This window comes from Ostrinia furnacalis, unplaced genomic scaffold, assembly GCF_004193835.3.
Source record: "Ostrinia furnacalis isolate ACB-3 unplaced genomic scaffold, ASM419383v2 OfSCF1456, whole genome shotgun sequence".
In the NCBI taxonomy this organism is placed as follows: domain Eukaryota; kingdom Metazoa; phylum Arthropoda; class Insecta; order Lepidoptera; family Crambidae; genus Ostrinia; species Ostrinia furnacalis.
In genome coordinates, this window is record NW_021131695.1 from 534,511 (window position 1) to 560,674 (window position 26,164).

Here is a 26,164-nt window from a genome sequence, read left to right on the forward strand (position 1 = left end):
CTACCTAGCAAGTAATATCGCCAAGATAAGTACCAACTAGCTATCCTAACGATAATGTTATCTGTTTCACACATTTACTTATCAAAACTTGTTTGCCGTCGAGCGAGTAAACGCTAAGTTACTATCAATTAAACAATTATGCAAATTATAAATACACTAAGCAGAGAGAAATAAAAATGTGTATAGGTTTTTAATTTTTCAATTTATTCGCATTGTATAAAAATAAATATACAAGTAAACAACTAGATTTGTACAGTCAGGGATTACCAGCCGTAGTTGGCGAGTCCGCTGTATGAGACGTGGGACACAGCGGGTGCGTGGGAGTAAGCCAGCGCGGACTTGTAGACTGGGGCAGAGTACGCAGCGTAGGGAGCATGAGCGGCGTAGGTGGCCACGGGAGCGGCGTACGATACGGGAGCGTGGGAAGCGTAAGTGGCCACGGGAGCGGCGTAGGAGACGGGGGCGGGGGCCGCGTACGATACGGGAGCGGAGTACGCTACGGGAGCGTGAGCGTAGGCAGCTACGGGAGCTACGGCTTTAGCGTAGATAGGAGCGGCGTGGGAGGTGTGGGTGGAATAGGATGAGACAGAGGACACTGCTGGTGCTACGGCCTTGACTACGGGCGCGGAGTACGCGACGGGAGCGGAGTACGCTGCGTATGATGGAGCAGCGTAGGCTGAGATGGCAGGGGCAGCGTAGCTCTTGATCACGGGAGCGGCGGCCGCGTAGGTGGCCACTGGAGCGGCCGCGTAGCTGGCCACTGGGGCGGCGTATGAGGCGTAGGGGGCTGCGGCGTAGCCACCGACCAAACCACCGGCGCGAACGCTCGCCACCGCGCACAGGAGGACTACGAACTGGAAAGGAAATATTTTATTAAAAACGATCGAATGATCAAATTGAAGATATTTTTCATGGATGAGGTTCTTGTTTATTTGACGCATGCAACCTAAAAGACGTATGTGGACATCAAAAAGTTTAGATTTTTAGTTTTATAAATGAAAACGTGCAAAACAGAAAATAAGTTTTTACAAAAAATCTTGCAAAAGTATTTTTTTACAAAATTCACAGACTTTACAATGCACTGATAGAAATAATTATGGAAGTGAAGATCTGAGTTACGAACCACCAACAGGTAGTTTGAACGACTTTTGTAAGTTCAGTAAAGTAACTTTTTGGTTTACAGGAGTGTTTTACACTATCGTTTCGGAATATACTTTTGTATCTTCTTACAAAAGTATATTCCGAAACGAACTTAAAGTTCAATGAATCAAAAAGAAGCTTTTAAGCTTGCAACTCCGGAAACACTTTATCAAAGCGGTCATTGAACTTTTATCAATACTACGTAACATTGCAACTAAACTGCAATCAATAAAAACATAACTTTCACTTTTCTACATTTCCACTTTATCTAATCTATGTATCACATCACAAGAGCTGTACCTTGGCAGCCATTTTGATATTAGTCCAGTTCACAAGTGATACTGCGTGTGTGATCCTGCGCACATTTATAGTGAGTCGTTACCCCCGGCGCGGGCGCCGCCTTGTGCCACATGAGGGCTGACCTCGGGCGGATACATCTAGGGCTGTCTAGGAATTTTACTATGATTAGAGATCTAGAGATAAAATATCCCACTGCCGCTCGACTATTGTGGGAACCCACTTGTAACACAAGTATTAGCTTACGACGAGGGGCTAACGGGACTCTTTTGTGCTTGTGCAATACAAATTACTAATAAATCTTAAAAAAAATCATAATCATAGCCATTGGTATACTCGTACTGTGGAAAGAAATGAGGATCCTATTTAGAAATTGGAGAGGGAAGTGAAGAACAGACATGATAATATCGCTGTTTTAATCCGTTACATGTAAACCAAATTAGTAAATCTTCTTTTCTATTTCTTCAAAAAACCTAAAAATATCATTGCTGGGAGAATATTTTTGGAGGATGTAGAATATTTTGAGAGGATGTAGAATATTTTGTGATGTTACGAGTATTAAAAACAATTGGCGTTAAGCACTATATTCATCATCATCATCATCATCATTTCAGCCATAGGACGTCCACTGCTGAACATAGGCCCACTGCTCCCCAATAAAGAGCATATTCTGAACTACAACTTAGTATGTCTCTTAAGCATCAGACGTTTGGAAAAGCATAATACAAAGCGCTTAACTCATAATAACACTCACAAATGAACATAAAGAAATGTGGACAAATATGTGCCTGGCATGTTAGAACTCAACTAACTTGCGAAGCTACGTCCAGTTAAGAAATTGAGGCAATCGGCAGCCCTAGACTATGTCGCAGGATCCGGCGAAAATATACGTAAGTACCTACTAGTAACATACGAGACGCGAGTTGAGCTAGATCCTTGTGATTTATGTCTAGATTATCCGCCATGTAACAACTCCTTGACAACACTGAATGTGGACCTAAAAATGTAACAGTCTTTCGACATAGGATTGACATACCTAACCTACAACTCAGTCAGAACTTTTTTCAATAGATTTCGATTTTAAAGAACATTAATAGTGTTATTTTGTTCTAAGATATTTTGCAGTACTTAGTCTATCAATTAAAGCAGCGGTTCCCAAACTTATTTTGTTTACTGCCCACTTTGAGAATAAATTCTTTTTAGCGCCCCCATTTGTAGCCGAGTGTCGAGTGTTCAGTCGGTGTCTAAGAGTCCTCATAGTAAATGACGCCTCCCAAGCCTCTACACAACGTCCAGATTTTTTTTTCTGGGTCTCTTACCGCCCCTCTTTAAGTCTGCAGCGCCCACAAGGGGGCGTTATCGCCCACTTTGGGAAAGACTGAATTAAAGCAAAAATCCGTTTTCTCTGAAGTTTGAATGGCTCACGCACGATAATGGCAGAATAAAATGGCATCCATTTTTATAAAAGAATAGCGGCCATCCGCGACTTCCTACGCGTGGACCCCGTTTTACCCCTTAGGGGTGGAGTTTCGTATAATCCGTTCTTATCGGTGTGTACAAGTGGAACCTACCTGCCAGTAAGTGGTATTTTTTCGCCTTTGAGGTACTAAAGAAGAAGAAGAGTACGAAAACCTCTAAAACTTTGCGATAAGCAAAATATAGAAAGTTCTTTTTTCATTTCATAACTAGACGTCCTTATCAGTTCATACAGGACTAATAAAACTTGTGCTTCACCGTGTAACTAAAATGAATTTGCTCGCATAATTATAGTGTAAAAAACTTTACGTTGATAGGCAATTTAGATAAATATGTATCAATTGGTCCAGTACTGGAACCAGCCAAGCCTTGTAGTTGTGTAAACCGAATGCATGTGGTGCTTTTGTCTAAGGGCAACTTTGCATGTACTTGAGCGTAGTGCACATAGTTCTAAGAAAGGTATTGAACCAAAAAATTGTGTTGGTGTACTGAAGTTTTGTAAGTCTTTACTAGAGAACGTGTACATATTTGGTTAGTTTTCCTCTGCTTATGCTTTAAAAGTCTAGCTTTTTGATTATAGCAAAACGTTGTATTGAGAGGGAAACCGAATAAGTTTCTTATAAGTACAACACATGTATAACTTAGGCTGAGTTGCACCGCTTTATTTTAACCGTGACTGTAAGACTTTCTAAGGAGTTAATAAACAGACAAAGTTAAAGTAAGATGGTGCAACCTTGCCTTACTTTATGCTTGTAGCAACATACCTACATATCTCATCATGAGAGTTTATGTGTTTCACGCAGTGACCAGAATGTTAAACATGCCAAAAATGTTTAATCTTTTGCAACTTCATGCACTAGTCCTTAGAGTGCTTTTGCAACACGTGGACAGGTCAATCGTGCCGCCACCATAGCTCGCCTGTTACCCGACGGGTTGCCCGCTTTGCGATTCGAGACGGTTTGCCAACGCATTGTCAACATTTTGTTAACGTGCCTTAGTAAATACGAAATAAGGGCAGAAAAAAGTAAACCACAATTTTCTACACACTCGTATAAAGGAAAAAAAAGCTATCTATAAAAGTCGATGACCTATGATGCTGAGTGTATACCGTTTCGGTATCACTAGTATATTTGGTTCTGGTTTTGTTTTCTTTTTGATTTTGTTTTTTGTCGCTGAAAAAATAGCTCATTTTCATATTTTCAAACTCGCCTCCAGGTCTAAACAGTAAAACTCCTTTGTACTTAGGAAAAATAGCCGACAGTCTTGTCAACTAGTTTTGTGCCATGGATATAAATTATTTTTTTTTAATTATAAGCAACACTGATTTTATAAATGAGTAGCCTAGTTTTACCATGCAGCTTTTTAGCGATGCCAATTAATTACCTTCCGCAAAATTATGTTACTACCTACTTAAGTTTCATTGTTGTGTGGGAGATGTTGCGAGAGCTTATATTATAAAATGCTATTTTTAGCTTTTTTGTTGGTTTTATTTGCAAGCAGGCAATTCGGCATTCCTTCAACATTCAAATATCTATTTTAATACTAAACACGTTCTTGCTTATTTTTGTCAGGCCATATACGAACTTCCTTTAAGAACAAGTCTGTTTTTTAGTAGGTACTTGTAGGAAGTTATCTACTTAGCGATTAGAATTACGAAACGCGAAATATGGCTTTGGCTTTTTAGGAATGAGCATAGTTGTTTTAATAAACTAACAAGCTGGTAATAAAATTCTTATTACAGTTCTACAGTATAATTCGAAATAAATTAAGTTCTTACTCTAAACACTTATATGGAAGCAAAATGTCGCAATAATTAGGTACATAATTATATTCAAATTAAACTTAATTTACTTGTCAGGCGCGCCTTAAACTAAAATTACCACATGCTGAACCCATCAAAGGACTCCTCAGATTCTTGTGATTCTGAGTCACTATTTTCAATTACATATTCATTATCTTGGTCTTCCTTTGAAGATGCATAAGCAGATAGTCCAGGAGTTATAAGTCTTCCTGGCTGAATAATTGGCATTGTTAACGGAGGTGAAGTATAACCCTTGGTTTGTGCTGGAACAGTTACAGGAGCTGCAGAAGCATTGACTTCAGGAGTTGCTTTCATTACAGCGTCAGAAGCGTTGGTCATTTCTGGGACAACTGACATAGCAGATACATTCTGTGCTACTGACTGACTGACTGGTTTCTTCTCTTCAGTTGCATTTGCAGTTGCAGTATCTTGATTGTTAGAGTTGGATGCGTTGTCTGAATTCACTGGTGTGATCTCACGTGCTCCTTCATCTGGTTTAGGTTTGCTTTCTTCTTGAGTCAATATAGTATAATAAACTGGATTTGATGTATAAACTACTTCAGGAGCTGGTGATATCTTCACATCTTCAGACTTTGACCCTTTTTTTGTGATGGCTGGAGTGTCAAAGGATCTGTATATTGACGAGTACGCGTATTCAGATTCGTCATCACACTCCTTTGAAGTTGATAGTGCGATTGCGCAGAGAAACCAGACTATATCCTGAAATAAGATAAAAAAAGTATATTTTAAGAGATCCACAAAAGTTGTCAAAGAGGCCCATGAGGCATTTAGTGTTAATTTAGTTACATAACTTATTAACATATTTCACAAATTTCGAAGACATAAATTAATTTTATTACCACTCAATTTAGGACACTTACTTTTAAATTCATTTTGGAAAAATTTGGCCGAAACAAGGTGATTGAATGACAATATCATTGTCTCGAGCAAAGTTTATATACCTTTACAATCAAATTAATCCTTCGCCTGAAACTTGTCTTACAAGAAGTGAGACCAATGTCTCGGAAACAAAATTAGTCCTTACTCGTTAAAAATAAACCTCAATGAGACCTTTAACTCTAGTTTACCTTTGACTTGATAGACTTGTTTGGTGTCTTAATTTGAGGGTATTGTTTCAAAGAACAAAATCTTAATGAGCAATACAGTTGACAGAGCTTTGTGTCTTAATTGTACCTAGATTCGTTAAGAGTTGTGGCCTATTCAAATGGTTCGTTAAGACACTACAAAATAATTTACTTCGACAGTCTGTATAGTGATTTAAAATAAGTTTGCCGCTGGGATATTTGGAAGATCACACTAATATTTCAGTTTGGATTAAACGCCAAGTAGTAGTCTATATACCTAACTTTAATTTCAATTAGATGATTGAATTATAATCAATTAAGGAAAGAGCTATGTACATACATACAGTAGGTAGATACGTAAGTTGCTTAGTACTAAAATGTACGACTATTTGTTACATATCAATCAGCTTCTGACGCTACACGTTCCGTCTTCCACATGTGCCCAAACTTATACACTACCAGCAAAAAAAAATAGCGCAGAATCCATTGTACCGATTGTACCTACCGGTTGCGTAACTTGCAAATCGGTAGTTGCTCCAATGCCTGTCAATGAACTGTTTAAGACATTAGCATCAGTTAGCGCCGCATTCGGGCGTGGGCGTGACCCACATTTTGAAAGTTTGTCTGTGATTCACTATCTCATACAGTTCTATTATTAGAGCTGCAGGCTTTAAGTTACGTATCTTTTAGGTATAGATGACATGTCAAGCTAAACACTGGATCTTATGCAGCTGCATTATAGGCGAATGTAGAAGTATTAAAAACTAGCTGTGCCCGCGACTTCGTCCGCGTGTACTAATGACTTTGGGTAGGCACTTTTAATAATTTAGTCTAATTATTTTACAAAGGCCTATGTTCAGCAGTGGACGTCCTATGGCTGAAATAATGATGATGATGATGATGATTTTACAAATAGCTTTTGCCCGCGACTTCGTCCGTGTAGAAGTCGAAAAAGTTCTCATAGGATTTTTAAATGGTTTTTAACGTTATTATCTAAATGTTTGAATACTATTTGATCGTTTAAACACAGTGAATGATTCAATTACATAAAATTTTAATGATACTTTTCACGGCTTCGCTCTCATGAATGTTAACGACCGTCAAAAGCACGTCGATAGATGGCGGTCACTAATTTAGACTTTGATTTGCTCGTTTAAACACAGTGAATTATTCAATTACATAAAATATCTTTATTGACTAAATTTTAAATATTATGAACAGTTCTATAAATGTAATATTTAGTTCCTAATTAGGACTAATGATACGTTTCACGGCTTCGCTCTCATGAATGTTTACGACCGTCAAAAGCACGTCGATAGATGGCGTTTTTAAAGATATTTCTCACCTCTTAACTATTTATTGAAATTTAGTTTGTCACATATCGTCATAAATTGTAGCCTATATGTTAGCCTGGGTTATAAATAATAATACTGTAAAGTTTCAACAAAATCCGTTTATTAGTTTTTGCGTGAAAGAGGAACAAACATCCAGACATCCAGACAAAAAGGGTGCTTAGATAGAAAAAAGTATCTAGACAGTTTTATAATTTAGGTATGCTTGTGGTTTTTTTTGTGTTCTGCAATGGGCTTTTGGTTCTTGCCAACACCAGAGCTTCCTTATGGTGGTTGAGCGTCATGTTCCACAACTCCACCTTTATAATATTAGTATAGAATAGAATATAGATATCGTCTGAACTTGAAGTACTTACTGTTGAATGTACTTGCTATTGAAGTTAATATTGCGAATACTTAATGCAAATTAATGTTGATCTCTCAATTAATTTAAATGTTCGTGCTTAGATAGAAAAAAGTATCTAGACAGTTTTATAATTTAGGTATGCTTGTGGTTTTTTTTGTGTTCTGCAATGGGCTTTTGGTTCTTGCCCTTAACACGTATGTAAGTTAAATCAATTAGCGACATTGTTTATTATTTCAGAATGCAATAATGACCCGTTACCAACATACACTTACAAGAATTCATAAAGTGTCCCATAAAATGTCAAGTTCTCAAGAAACGGTCTCATGTAGCATTTTCCACATAGTCTTTAGTGATCGAACTAAATTAGATTTCATAGCAGTGATATAAATCACCTTTGGTCCGGTCACCGATATCTCACTCGAGTGGATCTAGATGAAGAATGATGAATATTTATTTATCTGTATTTGACTTAGATGGAATCTTTACGTGATTGAAATTCTTTGCTAATATTATTTATTGAGAGATAACATTGTGAATTTATTGTAAGATTTATCTCAGTTATTGGTTTGTTAAAATATGATCTTATTATTTGACATCCTTAATCCTATTACAAGTAGAATAAAATGAAAAAGTAAATACTTATGCAAAATTCCTTGTTTAAAACCTAGTCGATTTATGTTTACCTACTTGAGGATTTTATTTTTGTTTCAAATGTAAATTGCAACATTATTAGTAGTTAATTTAAAATACCTTGCCAATTTTCGGAGGCATGTTCTATTTTTTTAATCGTGTTGTAATGCCCGTTTTCACCATCAATCCTTAATTTTTAAGTGACCTACATGGAAACACATAACAGGAATTTAGTTTTCATAAGGGTCACTTAAAATTAGGGAATGATGGTGAAAACGGGCGTAAGTCAATCATTTATTGAAGTGGCATATTTCCCCGTCTCAAATTCTCTGAATACGTTTCAAAAACGTCATCATGTCCGACATCCACCCTTTCATCTAATAATTGGCCTCATACATAGCGGTTGATAAGCAATGAAAGTTTAATGCACGGCCTTCGGGGCATCAATAAAACATCGGATGGTAAGTGGCGAACTCTGTCGAGCTACTGTGGAGGTGCTGATATTTTTTTAGGGTGGGTAATTTCCCTTGCTAATATTGATTTGGAATATTTTGCGGTTGTGATGTTTCTATTCGATATGTGTGACCTTTGAAGTTTCGTGGTAATAATACATTTTAATTTCTAAAAATGTAAAGGAAAATATTTTTGAAGAGAAAATCTGTTTGTTTTACGATATCAAATTCCAATTAACGCTGAATATGTAAAGCATTTCGTCTTGCATTTTTTAGTTTTGTTTATATTTCAACATTAAATAAAATGTTCTAAGTACTGTAAGGAGTTACTTTAAGTTACTTTTTACGATGAACACTTTAGAAATCTGTACCCCCAGTGAAAAGGGAGTTAAGTCGAAAATGGTGATTTTTGGGAAATCGCATTTGAAGTTAAAAAAAATCCTGCTTCATCGCTATTAGAGATAACTTGGTGAAATATTTTTTAGGTGAAAGGTAATGTTAGATATAATTAGGCAGTGTGCCAGTTTGGAAAATATAGCATGTGGTTTTTTCGTAATTAAATAAAAACACAGTTATATCACCATGCACGACAACTTTACATTCGTGTAAAGTGATGTAATGGGATATAAATCATTTTACACCACACTGAATTGACCACACGCTATCAAGTGTAAAGTGATACGTTTTCCGCCATTTCTGTTGATAATTTTTTGTTTCTTCAATTTTAGAAAAAGTTGTAAAACAAACATAAGTAATTACACTATGAGGAATCATTATTTCAGGTTATTTAGGGTAAATCGTCCAAAAATTGTTACTTATATCAATTTACACCAATTTTTTGGTGAGAAAAAAAAATGTGTAAANAAATTTGGGTACTTATAGGCATTCGTCACTTGCTTTACGGTACGTTTCGAGACCGTATGGACGTATCGTTAAGATAAAATCCATACAAAATAATTGAGAATTGCATTTCAAATAAGTAGGTACCTACCATTAGTTTGTTTGTATTTCCACTTACGAATTTAATACAACGAGGTAATTACAAAAGGACAACCTAATTAGACCGTATTATTTGTGCTTGAGTATAGACGTGCCTCTCCGACTGCCGCCCTTTTAATATGTAAATGTCTCGTTAACTCAAGAAGCTATGTTTGCACGCAGCTCTCTTACGACAAAATTGAGAGCCAAGTAAACAAGTCTAAAGATTTCGGGAAATGGCAGCACCTATCTGAATGATAAAGTGGGCGGCGATTGTAGATACGTTCAAAGTAGGCACATTTAGCTGCTATCTTTCTTTTGTAGCTTCAGTGTGTAAAAAGTTCTAAAGTGACTTTTTATTATATTATTAGTCCTGAAATATTTTACGTATTTGCTCACAATGAATTTTGTATGCCAATGAATTCCTCGTTACGAATATTTACAGTACACTATCAAGTAGTTTCTAAAGGTAAAATTTGTATCAGTTATGCCCGTTTTCACCAACAATCCCTAATTTTAACAAAATTATTGTTATTTGTTACCATAGGGGTCACTTAAAAATTAGGGATTGAGGGTGAAAACGGGCATTAGTCTCAAAGAAGGATTCTATACAATTACGGAATCAAAAAAAGATTAATAGAAAGCTACAATATTCTAGGCTTTACATCGCCGCGGGCAGGGTCACGGGTAAAAGCCAGTATGAAATGAAATAGAATTTACTAAAAAAACTATAATATAACATTTTAAGCGGCAGTCTTTATAACGCCTAGGTATTCAACAACATACCGGATAAAATTAACAAACAATGAAGTTATTTCAATGCAATGTCCCAACCAAACTGGAAACCTAAGACATCATGAATATCTTTTACACGCAAATACTGTTGAAAGCTCTATGCGGCCTTGGTGCCTTTTAATTGTATTTCGATCCTATTTGGCAAGACCATCTGATACGTTAGATGTCTGGGCCGATATGTTTTGCATTGTACAGCAGATCAAGTTTAACATGGCATCTTATGTCGTGGTCTTAGGTGCCATTTTGCAACAGAAATGTATAGGTTAATATGCCGTGGACTGTAACGAATGGTTGCCTATTGTTTGTGAATAGATTATAATTTATAGACTTGATAGCAAAAACAGCAAGGGGCAAGCACTTACTCGGTATTATACAGCTTGAATCTAAGATCAGCTGAGCCAGAGCTGCGAAACATTTTGATAAGTATTAAATTTATAACATGCATTTTCTTCGTTAATTTTCTGCTTTACAAAGAAAACAAAACAAGAGTGATGAACTAAGAAATACCGTGGTGCCTTATATTACAATCACACAACTCATCATAATAGGACCAGTCGTGTTGCTACCCTCAGAAATGTAGGCCATGACACTGGTTTCCATTTAAAAATACATTTATGTATTTATAATATCATTCGTTTAATTCTTAAAGTGTTTCTAAAGTGGTTATTACCTATTGTTTATTTAGATTACGCAATTTGGCGTATCTTCCAAGTAAGTACTTTTGGTGTTAAAAATTATAATATGCCTTTTATTTTCATGACTTAGACTGAGTTGTACTATCTTATTTTAACTGTAACAATGACAATAACCGGTCCTTTTTGTATGGAGTTTGATAGATTTTTGACGTTTGTCAAAGTTAAAGTGCAACCCACCCTCACAAAATCACCATAAGGCTTTTATTGTGAGCCATGTTAAATATTAGCCGGTCGATTTAGTTTACATGTGTATTAATAGTGCTAAATTAAGTGCGGGCTGGTAGCGGCCTTGCAGGATATGCATATTTTACGAGCTTATCACGAGTAGCGATAGCAACAACAACTTTAGTTCTAAATTAAATTAAGCGCTAAACTTCTGTGTACGGTTAGTCACTGAAGTACAAAATAGATTATGTAATCCGTCCATTAATATTAAACGATGGACATTGTGTTTCAATTTTAGGACAAAGGTCCGTCTCCCTTTATTTGATTTTGTGTACACGTCACAATGTGTATTAGGTTCGGATCTAGCCAAATAGAATAGAAATATTTTTTTTAGAACATGGATACGATTTCATGTTTCTTTCGAGATTACAGACTGGTCACAAAAACTTATTCTGTATTTTGGTAGAGATTTTCATTGGCAATTGGTTGATGTAAGATTTTTATCATTAACATTAGTCATAAAATAATATTAACAAATGTTTTTGTTTTTTTGCGGACCGTACACACATGACACGAATGTAAGTTAAGTTCCGTTTCCCCAGCTGTGCAGTTTATTCACTCAGTCTAATGACTTCAAGTGGGTTTGGTCGCAATTTTCTTAACACAACTTAGGTGCTGGGTACTAAATTAATTTCAAAATGATCATTACTTTTTGACATAGCGTGTAGGTATAAATTAGTTTTGATCGACCAGTAAACGTTCTTGAGGGAATTGAATTAAGTATACCATTTATGGAAAATTGTGAGTTTAATTTGATCAATATGACCGACTATTAATTGTAAGGTATATTTGATTAGCAAGAGACCGCGGCGCGGCTTCGCCCGCGTTCCAAAACCGTTATAATCTGGGTTTTAGGCTTTCTCTAAAAAAAAAAAGACATCTACCATCACAAACTTTAACATTTAATAATATTAGGAATTAGTAGGATTAAGTACTTAGTTTCTCACAAATTCAACTGAAAGGCACTTAATTAATACATACCTACCTACTTACATTATTTTCTATAGGCATCTGAAATTAGTCATGTACGATTTTACCAGCGGTAACAGTGCTTGTATCGGATTCGTTATCCGATCAAAGCAAGGTCATATTTCTTATCAGACAATCAGGTTCATTGAAACCTGCAATCTTTTAACTAATTACAAAGATAATCAAAATCCAGAAGAATCTTACCTATTTATTCCTAAAAACTGGAACAGTCTTATTAGTAGTTACTTAGTTTTTATTCTTCTTTATTTCTAGGTTTTCCGAGCTTGCCCAGGAAATTATTGTTCACTCGTACCTTGAAGGCCTTAGGCTGGGTTGCACCATCGTACATTAACTTTAACAAACATCAAAAATCTGTCGAACTCCATACAAAAAACAACAGTTATCGTCAAACGGTCACAGTTAGGTGGTGCAACTCAGCCTTAGGGTAGTAAGAGTTCGAAAATGCAGAGGGTGGGATCCTTGGCAGTACGCATTATAAAAGATGTAGCATAGCGTTCATGACGTCATCATCACCATAATCTCAGTGTTAGTAGGTGGAAGGATTTTGATCGCCCCCAAGGTTTAACATCGTATAAATAAAGTAGTTTATGAGTAATGGTTTTGTTTTAAAGGTCAGATGGAATCGATATCGGTGCGATTCAGGAACAGCCTAAAATTAAATAATAATATTATGTTAATATGCCAATATCCAAATTTGGATTTAATGGTTGACATTTAATTGCTCCAAAAAAAATTAAGATATCCATTTGGTCTGAGATGTAGATCGAAAACGAGATTTATGGCCTTTTAGTCATCATTTGGGTAATATTTAGTTTTTTGGAGGTCTGAGTAGCTCTGATACATAAAAACTCATAAAACTCATAAAACTCATTTATTTCTGTAAATAGGCTTAAAAAAAGCACTTTTACACGTCCCAGTATTAACCCTACCACTGCTTCAGGACAATAAATGGGCCAGTGCTGAGAAGAAGCAGCGCAAGAAACTCAGTCACTATTGTCAGCCTCTTTTTCAAAGGTTNACGTGGATTTTGCTCAGTTACTCTTGAGAATCTTGTTTAAATCTTGTTGGGCTTAAATGGTCTCGGGTTTGATTTCCAGTTGGATCAATATTGTTGGCTGGTTTTGTATTTCTATCATAACCATAATTATAACTATTCAGGGCTGATTTTTCAGATAAAAGTTATCCGACTATTGAAAAATCAGCCCTCAATATGGCAAACAAAGTTAAAATTATGTTCTGCATAACTTTGTAGCTTCGCTTGATTGTGAATTGTGCAGATTTTAAGTAAATAAAGCATGAACAGCAATTAATAATCCTACGGTGCAGTTTTGGTCCATATACTCGTATCTCCGTTTCTCTTAGACATACAGAACTATATTCGTTCCATTGTTTACGGCGCAAACATTTAGTTTGCAACAAGCGATGGAAGTGTGAGCAAGGTACAGACGACGGCACATGAAGTTAAACACTCTAGGACTTTATCTAGTTCTAATAAGTGCTATTTTGCAAGGAAAATGTGTAGTCTGATGTGCACACTGTACACTGGATTCGAGGGATTAAGGCAAGTTTTACATTTACTGCAGCTGTCTCTGGAATCAAAATTGATGTCTTTACGCTAAAATAGAGATATAATATTAAAAAAGGTTCAACGAAATAGTTTGACTTAGTAGTATTAAATTTGTTTAATTCAGGTAAGTACATAGATGGCTTTGTTTGTTGGTACATGGCTGTAAATTTCATTAAATCATAATCATTGGCCTATGGCATTCTACTGCTGGACATAGGTTTGCCCCATTCCCCTTAGTCATTTTACCCTTGTCTTCTGTCATACAGTTCCAACGAATACCTAACTGTACTTTAATATTACATTATACTTTAAGTCCGTATGTGAAAAGTACCAAAAGACGTTACAAGCCTGTGATTAGCTGAAGTTCATTAATTAGACTAACAAGTTCTAATCAGCAGGGCTAATCAGTTTTGAAGTTCGTTTCATAATACCTCATAATATACTATTTCATTCACTGTGAGACTAATATTAATTTAATCAACTTCAAAGAATAATATAGTTTTGTATTCAGACATCAAAAACTAGTCCTATAGAGGCATGTAAGTTGCTCTTATAGAACTGGAGGAAATCTGCAAACTTGGCAACTACCGAGGCAGCTGAAAGACACCGAATGAAACGTCGCAAAGTTTCTTATTGCGCTTCTTTGGCTTATAGGAAATTAAGCCGGTGGATGGACAGAAACTCCCATTTTAAAGGATATAAGTTGTAAGTAGAAAGTACAGGATTGAGACCGATAGACGATAGATTAAAGTCCAGGTAAAATAGGAAGCAGAATGTAGAGTTGATTTTGTGAGAGTTAACGTCATGTTCTTACTAGATCTATTTCATGGTCAAAGGTAAAGTTATGTAAAAATGACAATTGGCAGTTTAACTGGTTTGTGGAATCGACAGCTCAGACTTTGCGGTTATTACTTTTTAAACAGACTTACCTACGACTAATATACTTACTATAATGTTTCGTTGGCCGTCGTCTATCAAAAGAAACAGACTTTATCATAGACCAAGAATTATACTATCATGGGATAGGGATACATACTAATATACCAAATTGCATTTTTACAAGCTTTTGCTTAAATCATAATTTTAATTAGTCTAGAATGATTTATTAATTAGTTTGAGCGCGTTTTATTTCAAGATCCTAGAATAAATCAAGAGCATTATAAGTAGGTATATATTACCGAATTTAGAATATTATTCTTCTTTAAATGCTATAAAGTTATAGATTCTCACGGATACTAATAAGATAATAATTAATTAGATTGTGGCATGAAATGTCACACAAAAAGAAACACTCACGGTGTCTACTAAAACAGGTTTTATCAAAAGGTTTGGTAATTATTTCGAATTTATTTTCTTTACACTTCAATATTTACAGCGAAAACGGTGTAAAGGTATTTTTTGCTAAACACACATTGGGCACAAAATTGTGTACACCTGTTTAGTAGTATGTAATGAACCGAAATGTTGTCATAGGCACCATCTTACTTTGACTGTAACAAACGTCATAAATCTATCAAACTCCATACAAAAATCACCCGTCATCGTTATAGTCACGGTCAAAGTTTAGGAGTGCAACTCAGCCTTTAGTATTTACTAGCTTTTGCCCGCGGCTTCACCCGCATGAAATTTAGTTTGTCACAGATCGTCATAAACTATAGCCTATAATAATATGTTATTCTGGATTATAAACAATAATACTGTAAAGTTTCATCAAAATCCGTTCAGTAGTTTTTGCGTGAAAGAGTAACAAACATCCAGACATCCAGATATCCACACAAACTTTCGCATTTATAATATTAGTAGGATTAGTAGGAAGTATGGTGACTAAGATCTAGTCATTATAAAGTCTTTAGCCTGAACCTATATTTCTGAAATACTGCTCGTTATAACACTTTCAGTCGTAAACAGCGCGAGCATAAGTAATGTGCGCGAAGGTTTGGCGCCTTGCCTGACCTGTGTCGCCTCTTTGCCAACGTTTAGCCGTATAGGAGCAGATTAAGCGTGCTAATAGTGCCCTCCACCTCAAATCACTCTGGACAACCGCCAGCCTGTGGCTGATTACATCTTTTATTGACCACTAAATGATGTTACGTTCTTGTGAGGGAGATGAGAGATAATATAAACAGACAGATAGCTTTCCTACTTAGTGCAGAGACCGCCAGAATAATTTGTACTATGTGACATCTTTTAGTAATAAATATATTTTTTTACTTAGCTGTAGTGGAACGAAGATCAAAAATTCAACGGTCTTGAGTTAGAGTTCCTCAACAGATAGTTAATTAAATAATAAATCGAAGTACTGAAAGACATTAAAATATTTGTATTTCCACCTTTTGCTTTATTTATGTTACTTTAATTTATGTAGTTTGGAATAACATTCTTGAAGCTATTTACTTTAATTAATTTATTATAACTTAAAAGATAACTTTCTTTTGCTTTCTTAGCAAGCATGTCATAAAGAGATAGAAATGCTTTCTAATAAAAAATACGTTAAATACGTACAATATAGTACCTACTACCTTATAACAAAATAGGTTGATTAATTTACCCATAGCCAAACTATAGCGATAATAAGCTAATTTAAAACGATTAGAAGAATCTGTGTCTGCATCGTAAAGTTACTGAATTTATAATTATTATACACCTTGTTAATTAATAATATTGTAGGTACGTATTTTCACCATGTATTTATTAATCAGTGCGAAAACAGTATCGCACGTTCTACTATATTTTACAAAACCTGATCTAGATGACAAATAAACTGGTTGCAATTATGCCAAATGTCAAGGATTAAAACTAGTTTACATTAAGCTTAATCTTTCTGCCAATAATAGCCGGTAATAAAATTAGGAACGATTTTGAAAAATGCAACTTAAAGTTATATCAATTGCCAAACGCGAATTACAAAATTATTGCCCATTTCTCAAGTAAAGTGCACACATTGTAAACTTGAAATTAATTGAGTGTTTGAAAAGTGAAATGATTTTATTTTGGAAGTCATGCTTGGTGTTTGTTATCTAATGACAGATCCCTATAGATACATACTCGTTTTTAATTTTCAGTTACAATAAAATATTTCCAATTTCGATTCAACATAGGTCAAACACTTGTTTTCAGGCCTAGACATATCCTAGCCGTTAGCTGTGAGAAGGTAGGGGAGAATTAGTATCTGACCTTATTATACGTTTACGTTGTAGATTCCCCAAAACTCCATGTGGATAATAGCCTTCTAATTAAATTGAAACTAAGCACTGCAGTAGCTAACATTAATTATGTACATGATACGAAATCGAATTTACATGGTTGTTAATTTTGAGAACAAGAGGTGGCCTCAAACATTGCCACCCGATTTTATCAGCCAATATCAAAATATATCCAAATAAAGTATCTCAAAAAATATTGCAATAGAACAATGCATTTGTTGGCGACAGACCTTTTTTATATGCGTTTTTTGTATTTTTTCTTTTGGAATGTTTTTTATATTTTGACGCTTTGTTTTTTTACTTTTTTACTTCAGTTGTTCATTAAACACCATTAGACAAAGTCGTGTTTCAATATAGTAAAAGTGAATATCTCCAAATCAATTAAATATACAATAGGTATAGTAAAGGGCACACCCGGTGCCCAACAAATGGTCCTTCGCGGTAAGTNTTTTTCACAATAAGGTTGGGTTAAGAAACCGGGTGTTAGTTATCTGATGTACAAAATATAATATCACTGTAAAGTTTAATCAAAGGATGATGAGCACAAATGTATGGAAAGTGGTACCCGCTCCAATAGCCATAACCAATATATATTTTAAAAGGCCTTTAGATGTAGGAAAATGTCTGCTATGGGGCCAGTTCTAATTCACGTTTTGAAAGCAGAAATTCCACTAAGTATTATAATGAAAGTATAACACAATCATCCATGTATACGAGTATGTATTATGACTACAATCTATTAATATAACTAAAAGAAGCATTGAAAAGGATAGGATTATACATACGATGAACTGCCCAAGCTATTAGCCCTTTATTAGCTTTCATCATAATCATCATGATCATTTTAGCCATAGGACGTCCAGTTGAACATAGGCCTCCCCCAATGATTTCCACAATGGCCGGTTGGTGGCGGCCTGCATCCAGCGCCTTCCCGCTACCTTTATGAGGTCGTCGGTCCATCTTGTAGGTGGACTTATTGGGTCTTGTAGGTTTATTCGCTTTAGCAACTCATAATAAAACCCTTAAGTAGTAATAAAACTTTAACCCCTTTATTAATAAAAGTTACACCCTAGTTGAACTCTAGCTTAAATTGTCATTTGGTATGGAAATGTCATTTTAATTCAAGGTTCTCCCTAGGTGTAACTTTTTATTAATAAAGGGGTAGTACTTCTTTAAATAAAAATATTTATTTCACAATTATACCCATCAATAATTATAGAGTTAAGGAAGGATGCTGGAGCAGTAAACCCTTCCTGCCTCGCATAACCTAAGTACCATACGATGGACGGACACGTATGATACTTCTTCTTCTTCTTCTTCGGTCCCTCACTGATGAGGATCGCGACCACAGATAGTGTTCCTCCACAGACTGCGGTCATAAGCTGTGTGGACCGCACGATGCAAACTCCCGCCCACCGTCTTCCTCACCGCGTCCGACCATCTCGTTGGTGCCTTGCCCCGAGCGCGTCTGTCTTCCATACTGTATGATACTTAGGTTACACAAAAAGTATCTTTATCTTCTAACGCAACCAGATCTGAGGCTGGTGGCCATAGTAAATGTTGTTCGTCTTGGTAAGACCTTTCAAATGACACTACAAACATAACTATTGGAGCCGGGTACCATTCTGCAAAAAAGTATGTATATCTTCGTACACAACCAGATCTGAGTCTGGTGGTCGTAGTAAAAGTTGTTCATCTTGGTAAGACCTTTCAAACGATACTAGACACATATCTATTGGAGCCGGGTACCATTTTGCCCATTGTCCTTTAATTGAATGATCAAACGAACTTACCAAGTGAAGTTCGATCTAAATTATCCTGTTTTCGCCGAAGAGATTTAAGGTCCCTCCCAACCCGAAGATTTCTATATCTTCTTCCCTGGAGGTAAACGTCAATGTCATCTCTTCTCTAAATATAATGAGACCGCTCGGACACCGAGCCCACAGCGTGGTAGGGGTGGGGTTGCCCGCTCTTTTGTTTTTTAATACTACTACGCTGAATATTGTGTGCGGATTGGGTTGTCGTACAGGGGTACTACATGGTAACTTAAATCTCTTCGGCGAAAACAGGATAATTTAGATCGAACTTCACTTGGTAAGTTCGTTTGATCATTCAATTATAACGACTATTCGATTCTCGGAATGTAATAACTCGATGAAACAACTCGAATGAGTGTGAAGGTTAGTTAGGTTTACATTTTTAGCTGTGTAACTAGCTAGCTAGTTTACGAGTGTTTCAAGTATATTTCACATTTTGTTTTAATTTAGAATTTAGGAAATGCTCCAGTTACTTTTATTTATTTTAATTTAATAGCCTATTTAATTGTGAAATATTTTATGCAGTGAAACAGAAAATGAAAGTATGTATAAGGAACTATCGTCCATCATTTGCGTACACGGATACGAAACTTTTATTATCAATAAAAAGTTTTAGTAAAAAATAATAATAGGTTTTGATCGCGAAACTGATGAACGTGACAGGCGAAACCGTGGGCTGAAACCCTTTTGTACCCTTTGCACCACCGGCCTGCACCACTGGTGGTGCAAAGGGTATTTTTAAATCCCTTTTACACCACCAATAGTGCCGCGCTACCATATTAACTGTAAAACGATATCTATAATCTATATAATATTAATATTATAAAGAGGAAAGATTTGATTGTTTGTTTGTACTGAATAGGCTCCGAAACTACTGGACAAGCATTCATACCTACATACAACGAATAATTAGTACCAGAAGTACCAGGGCAACATAATCATAAAGGAGCTATATCAAATTCTTCTTGGTTGACCCGAGAAATAAACATGTATCATAAAATAGCTCCTTTATGGTTATGTTGCCCTGGTACTATTATTTATTCGTTGTATGTAGGCCCAGGGTATCGTGGTGGGTCTGAAGTGAAATGTTTATAGGCACGTGTTAAGTTTTTCATATTATTTTATTCTTAAGTCATTCAAGTATTTGTGTCTTGTAGTCATCATCTCATGTGAGGAAGTGATGATATAAGGTAAACAACTCCTAAACGCTGTTCCATGCATACAGCCAAGCCTCACACATCATGTTATTAGGCTACACACAAATATAAAAAAAACAAAACTGCTGAACATGACGCTTCAATTTCCCGCCAAGAATTCCCCTCGAAGTTTCAATGCGTTTATTGCACTGCAATAAATAAATTAAAACTTTTAGGTAGGTTTTGATTTATTTATAACAATTAAATTATTAAGTATTTTACAGTCTACTACTAGTTTTACCGTCGATGGTAGGACAGCACTATTTGTTGGTGGTGCAAGAGGGATTTAAAAATACCCTTTGCACCACCAGTGGTGCAGGACGGTGGTGCAAAGGGTACAAAAGGGCTGAAACTAGTATTTTATAAGAATCACGATTTCCACGAGGCAGCTGATTTATTCTTCCTTTCTGATTCCCGTTTAGGACAAGAAGGAATCCCGAGGATCCCTTCAATACGTGACCAGGACAGGGACCCTACTCTGAATGTATTTGCGTCTATTTCCATCGCACTCACTCGTTGGAGCATCTTATATGTAGCGAGAGAGAAGGATACAGTTTCAAGATTGAATTAAGGGGTTGTTTTGCGAAATAGGGCATCGGTTCCGCCTTTCAGTTTCTTCTACCTTTCCCCTATTATGGCCTAACTTTGGAAGCTATTTCGCGAAGAGTGCAAAGGATTTATATGGCATTAAACTTTCCTGTGGGACACGTCTTGAAAACTTCTAATGACGTTAAAAAGCGATAGAGTTACACCCAATTGTGAGTTAGGGATCGCAAAACTCATAGGTCATTATGTGTCACTTTTGAGTTGAGTTACTGTTCAGTGTGCCTACCACGAGTTTACGTTAGGTGAGCTCGCTAGCGAATACGTCAAAAAATTCTATGAAGATTTTATTTCTTGAAATTAGCCGCTAGGGGCGCTGCACAATATGTCATACATTTAAATGTCATTTTTTTACGCAGTCGCTAGCGAGCACACCAGACGTAAACTCATGGTAGGCACACAGTTCAGTTCACAAATGTATGGGATTATCATCTAAAATTGATTAATGCCTGGTTAAAAATGACACACATCCTAGGCTAAATGCTCTAGTATCATGACGACCGAGTTATGTAAGCTACAAGGATATGACTTAGATCCTGTTAGGTAGTAGGTACTTATGCAAAAGATAGCCATTGATTCTATTATTATAATGTGGTCATTCGGTCATATCCTTTGATAAGTAATTTATGCAAGTAGGCTTTCAAAAAGCACTTTTACACGTCCCAGTATTAACCCTACCTCTGCTTCAGGACAATAAATGGGCCAGTGCCGAGAAGAAGCAGCGCAAGAAACTCAGTCACTATTGTCAGTCTCTTTTTCAAGGGGTTACAGACTTTAATAGAGCCTTATCTTTAACCACATCCCCAATCAATCCGATGGTTATATTGGCAAGGTAAATGCTCTGATATCAATATATCAAAGATGTTATTCAATAATCTAAATATGCATTTGAATTAATGGAAACACCTGTGTCCAGATGCTCTAAGTCTAAAGATATAAGTCTAAAACCCGAAAAACAAGATCGGCGAGATACACACAGACGAAGTTTATCTTTAATTGCTCTAATTTATGCATATTGAGTGAGGATTATGAAAGCGGTAGGTGATAATGTAGTGAAGCTCTTAGCGCAAAACCGTGTATCTTAAAAGTAAAAAATAAAAAAAATGGGCAAAAACCGAAATTAATGCCTTAATTCTAACAATATTATATTGATATGTCAAATTTTTAAGTGTTTTATCTTAATCTTTATAGCATTATTTTCTAGTTTAACTTTGGGTCAAACAAAAATATGACTAACTGCTTTTCAACCAGATTATTTATTTTTGTAGAGTTTAACACTGTACCTACTAAAAATACACAGTAAAATAACGTCAGTATAAAAAAAAAACTTTTTTCACTTACGTTGTTATGTATCTGTCACAGGGTCCGTGGAATCAAGTTTCTTCCGAGTACATACAATGGATGTAGATTCAGAAAGCTTATCTGAGGCCAGCATACAAAATTAATGTGCAGTTTAATAAAGTTTATTTTAATGTGCAGTTGGCAGCATGAAAGACTGTAGAATATTATTGCAGCACAACAGAATGTAACTTGGTGAGCAACATTCGTCTATACATTTAGAGCTTTCTATTTCTTCGGTCATTCGTTTCAGCCAAATGACGTCCACTGCACTGAAAAAAATGTTAGGTTACTGCTTACACAACAAAAGTGACCACTGAACACTTTGGTTATGAGGAACAAAATATTGTCTAAATTAAACAAATAATTCTGTAGTGAGCTAGACTTAGTTTAGTTCGGTCGTCACTTTTGTTGTGTAAGTAGTAACCAAACATTTTTTTCAGTGTGCTGGACACAGGCCTTCCAAAGTATTTCCACAACTACCGGTCCTGAGATGTCCGCATTCAGCTGCTTCCCGCAATGTTCACCAATCGTTGTTCACCTAGGGAGGTCTGCCTACGCTACGTCTGTTTCAAAGATTCAGCTGTCTGCAAAGATTTTTGCTCTACACAGTAAACGTTTTGAGTACCTTATGCCCGTTTTCACCATCAATCCTTAATTTTCAAGTGTCCATATAAATCCTTTGCACTCTTAGCGAAATAGCTTCCAAAGTTTAGGCCATAATAAGGGAAAGGTAGAAGGAACTGAAGGGCGGAACTGTTATGTGTTACCATAGGGGTACTTACAAATCGTCGCTTGCCTCTCTAACTGACGTATCTGACATTTTTTTCGAAACTGAGTTATCTACACCATCTTAATCAATTTCTCAAGACGAATCGATCTGTCTAATCGCCTGAAAATTTTGCAAAATGTCAGTTACGTTAGTTAAAGAGGCAAGCGACGAAATTAGGGATTGATGTGATGGTGAAAACGGGCATAAATGACACAAATTGGATGTGGCCCTGCTGAGTCTACATCTCTTGTATTACATGTCTGGACAGGTGGTCAGATCATCGCAAAGGTTCTGTTAACATTTGCACGGCCTTCGAACATGTGGGTCAGTGTGGCGGTACTTTTGTTTTTAACTCGGCCAAAATACTTCTTGGATGAGGAGCAATTTAACAGGTATCCGGAGAAGTTGTTATTGTTGTTATTTTAATTACAAAAGTGACCATGCGTCCAATAACAACAGGGAGGAACGGTAATTAGTTTCTTCAAGGAGATGTAAGAATATTTTAAAAGCTTATGTAATATGTACCTAATTATGTATTTTAGTGGCCTGCATTATGATGATTTATATCCAGTAAATGTAAAGCTGTATTGAAAAAATACAGAAATCATTAAATACTTACTTTTAGAACGCTGGCATGTAGTTTAAGGCATAAATATCTACCTACTTTGTATGAGATGTTGGATTGAATTCTTTTGAAGATATATCGGACTAATTGATATTTACTATTGCACCTACAGAATATTTGGGTTAATTACCTCCTGATATTTATCGCTTACTCAAATAATCTTCTGATTAATATTTAGAAGTTATCCTTAGTTGGCGATACAACTTTTAATATTGGATTAAAACAGTGTTAGCGTCCGTTTATGGGACCGCTCGAAAAACGATCGTGGTTTATGATTCGTGTTAGATTACGCTTGAATAAAGCGATTTCATACGATACCTATACGGATTTAACTCTATAAGATATATTTTTACCTTAAAATAAATGTTGTTCTGTTTGGCAATAATGACTACATTTTGCTCATTGGTGATCTCTTTTGCTTTAAAATTAAAAAATACTTAATTTTGCGAATCTAGAAAGAAAATTAGTTTTATCTTCTTTTTTAATTAAGGCTCTAACTCTTCTATCCTCTTGCAAAGAAGGTGGTCAAATTACTTTGTACACTGATGATAAGGCTTATTCTTTGAAACTATTTTGTTCTCATTTGCATGGAAAACTTCATCTTAGCACTTTTTACTATCTTGGAGTTAGTTAGATGGGACTTAAGTGGCTTCAAATTACAAGATCCCATTTATTTTAGGATATTCAGGTTATTTTAAGCCTACAATATCCAAACAGAGAACGATGCACAAGGTAATTTTACATTTTGAGTGTCCCATTTGAAAATCGAACCCGGGAACTTGAGAGAGTCAATTTCCCTAACCAATGGACCATGAAGGCAATTCGAAGGTTCCGACAACTTATGATAAGGTGTGGCATATAAAAATAATTAAAACAGTACAATTTGAAGCTCCGTGACCATTGTTTTAACAATGCAAAATTATATCGGTACGTCAAATTATGCTGTCAACATCAATCAACTCGAATAGCCATGAGATCAATGGGCGTATAACTGGCTGTATCGCCGCAGTTAACCATATGTGAACTGGCCTTACATAGTTCAAGTACGCTTCATCTCATTGTTAGTGAGGAGAGCAATTTATCTTGATATACTCAACTGTACGATATGAATCTTCGGGGTATTTAAATGCATTTAAAAAGTTGGTTAAATTTATTCAACCGTCACTTGCTTGAGCTTTGGACAATGTACAGTTGTGAACATAAATTACTACACTACGCTACTATATGAAAGGTTGATCAAGAGTAACTTTTTTATTGTACTTCTTCATGTAGATGTAGATGTTACATAAACTTTTCCAAAAATCGAACCCTCTAAAATAAAAGTGTAAGAAAATGTTTTTTAATTAGCTAAAATATATAATACTAGCTGACCCGGCGAACTTCGTACCGCCTTAGCGTAGAGATTTTCTTAATTTTTTTTTCCGTAAGAACCATCCTTGGACTTCCACAAACATTAAAAAAAAAGAATTATCGAAATCGGTTCAGCCGTTCACACGTGATGCCGTGACAACGCGAAACGGGTTTCATTTTTATATATATAGATTATGTCATCAATTCAAATTTTAATGTCCGAATTAAAATACGTTCATGATCAATCAAATTAAAATTCACATCAATTCAATGTTAATATTAATTCAAATGTTAAAATGGTAATGAAATTACAATTTGTCCAATCAAATTCAATGTCGTAATTAAAATTATAAAAAAATTTAAGAATATTATTCTTGAATTATTTGTTAGGAGATGTTTTGTAGACTAATTAATCATTCTTTAATAGATATTCGACACATAAATAGTTCCCACCGCTGCAACTCCACTATGTGCTATGTTCTACAGCTGGAATGCAACCGGTATGGTGGTATTAGGGCTTGCTCTAAGTCCGCCTTGTTAGCTCCATCTCAAGTCTGTCGTTTTAACAACATTTGTGTTTTTCGGCAATTGGAGGCAAGGTAACCAGTTGCTCACGCTGCCACCTTCAGCCCGATCATCACTTTTCCTCAGGTGACATGCAACGGGACTATTCTCACCTCTCGTTCCCACCACTGCAACTCCTGTGTAGCCAGGATCTACAGCTTGACCGCCACAAAAACCCAACCAATGAAGGTGACATGCAAGCCAATGGTAATAAAAACCAGGGAAGGCCAAAAAAATATAGTAGACCTAAGCGTTTTGTCTGTGACTGTACATCTTGTTGATCGCACTGATGTATGCGCAGTCTCATGATAAGCGACCGAACTTCACACGTTTAACCTTGGACTATATTAGTGAAAAATATACCTTGTCATGGTGGGCGAGTATTAATGGCCTATTCACAGCGATCCTGTATGATGTATGCGTCGCGACGACTCGTATTTTTCACCTAATACTTTTATTAGAGTGATTTATTCCATGTCACTCAAAGGCACGTAGAGCTGTGCTTAGATTTAGGTCGTTAGACAAACTGATCAGTATTTTCCCAAACAAATACTAATCAGTTTAATTAATACGCACCATTTTCTGTATTTATCTACCTGATTTAGTGTAACAGGGGTGTTTGTCGACTACAAATATCTGACAATTCAAGGATTGACTATAATAATTTCATACAATATTACACTGTTTCTTTACGGATAATGTGTTGTGGCAAAAAGCAAAACAATTTGTTATTTTCTTGGATGACCGATTCCATTAATTTTCATGTAGATTTTTATCTGTAGATAACATTTTTATACGAAACTTTAACATGTCCAATCAGTGAAGAAATGTCACTAGGTTATTCCACAAGGGCAGTCGGTAGTGGGG

General features: G+C 35.9%; 2 protein-coding genes across 2 annotated transcripts; both read right to left on the bottom strand.

Annotated features, from left to right (window-relative positions):
* Positions 1-212: 212 nt before the first annotated feature.
* Positions 213-1,495, bottom strand: LOC114352806 (pupal cuticle protein C1B). The gene is made up of 2 exons (XM_028304545.1): positions 1,441-1,495; positions 213-854 (listed from the first exon to the last, which is right to left on the bottom strand). The coding sequence occupies exons 1-2, from the start codon at positions 1,450-1,452 to the stop codon at positions 264-266; spliced, it is 603 nt and encodes a 200-aa protein (XP_028160346.1). The 5' UTR covers positions 1,453-1,495; the 3' UTR covers positions 213-263.
* Positions 1,496-4,724: 3,229 nt separating this feature from the next.
* Positions 4,725-5,639, bottom strand: LOC114352803 (uncharacterized). Its single transcript, XM_028304541.1, has 2 exons — positions 5,596-5,639; positions 4,725-5,434 (listed from the first exon to the last, which is right to left on the bottom strand). Exons 1-2 carry the CDS (start codon positions 5,605-5,607, stop codon positions 4,790-4,792), a joined length of 657 nt encoding a protein of 218 aa, XP_028160342.1. The 5' UTR covers positions 5,608-5,639; the 3' UTR covers positions 4,725-4,789.
* Positions 5,640-26,164: the final 20,525 nt, after the last annotated feature.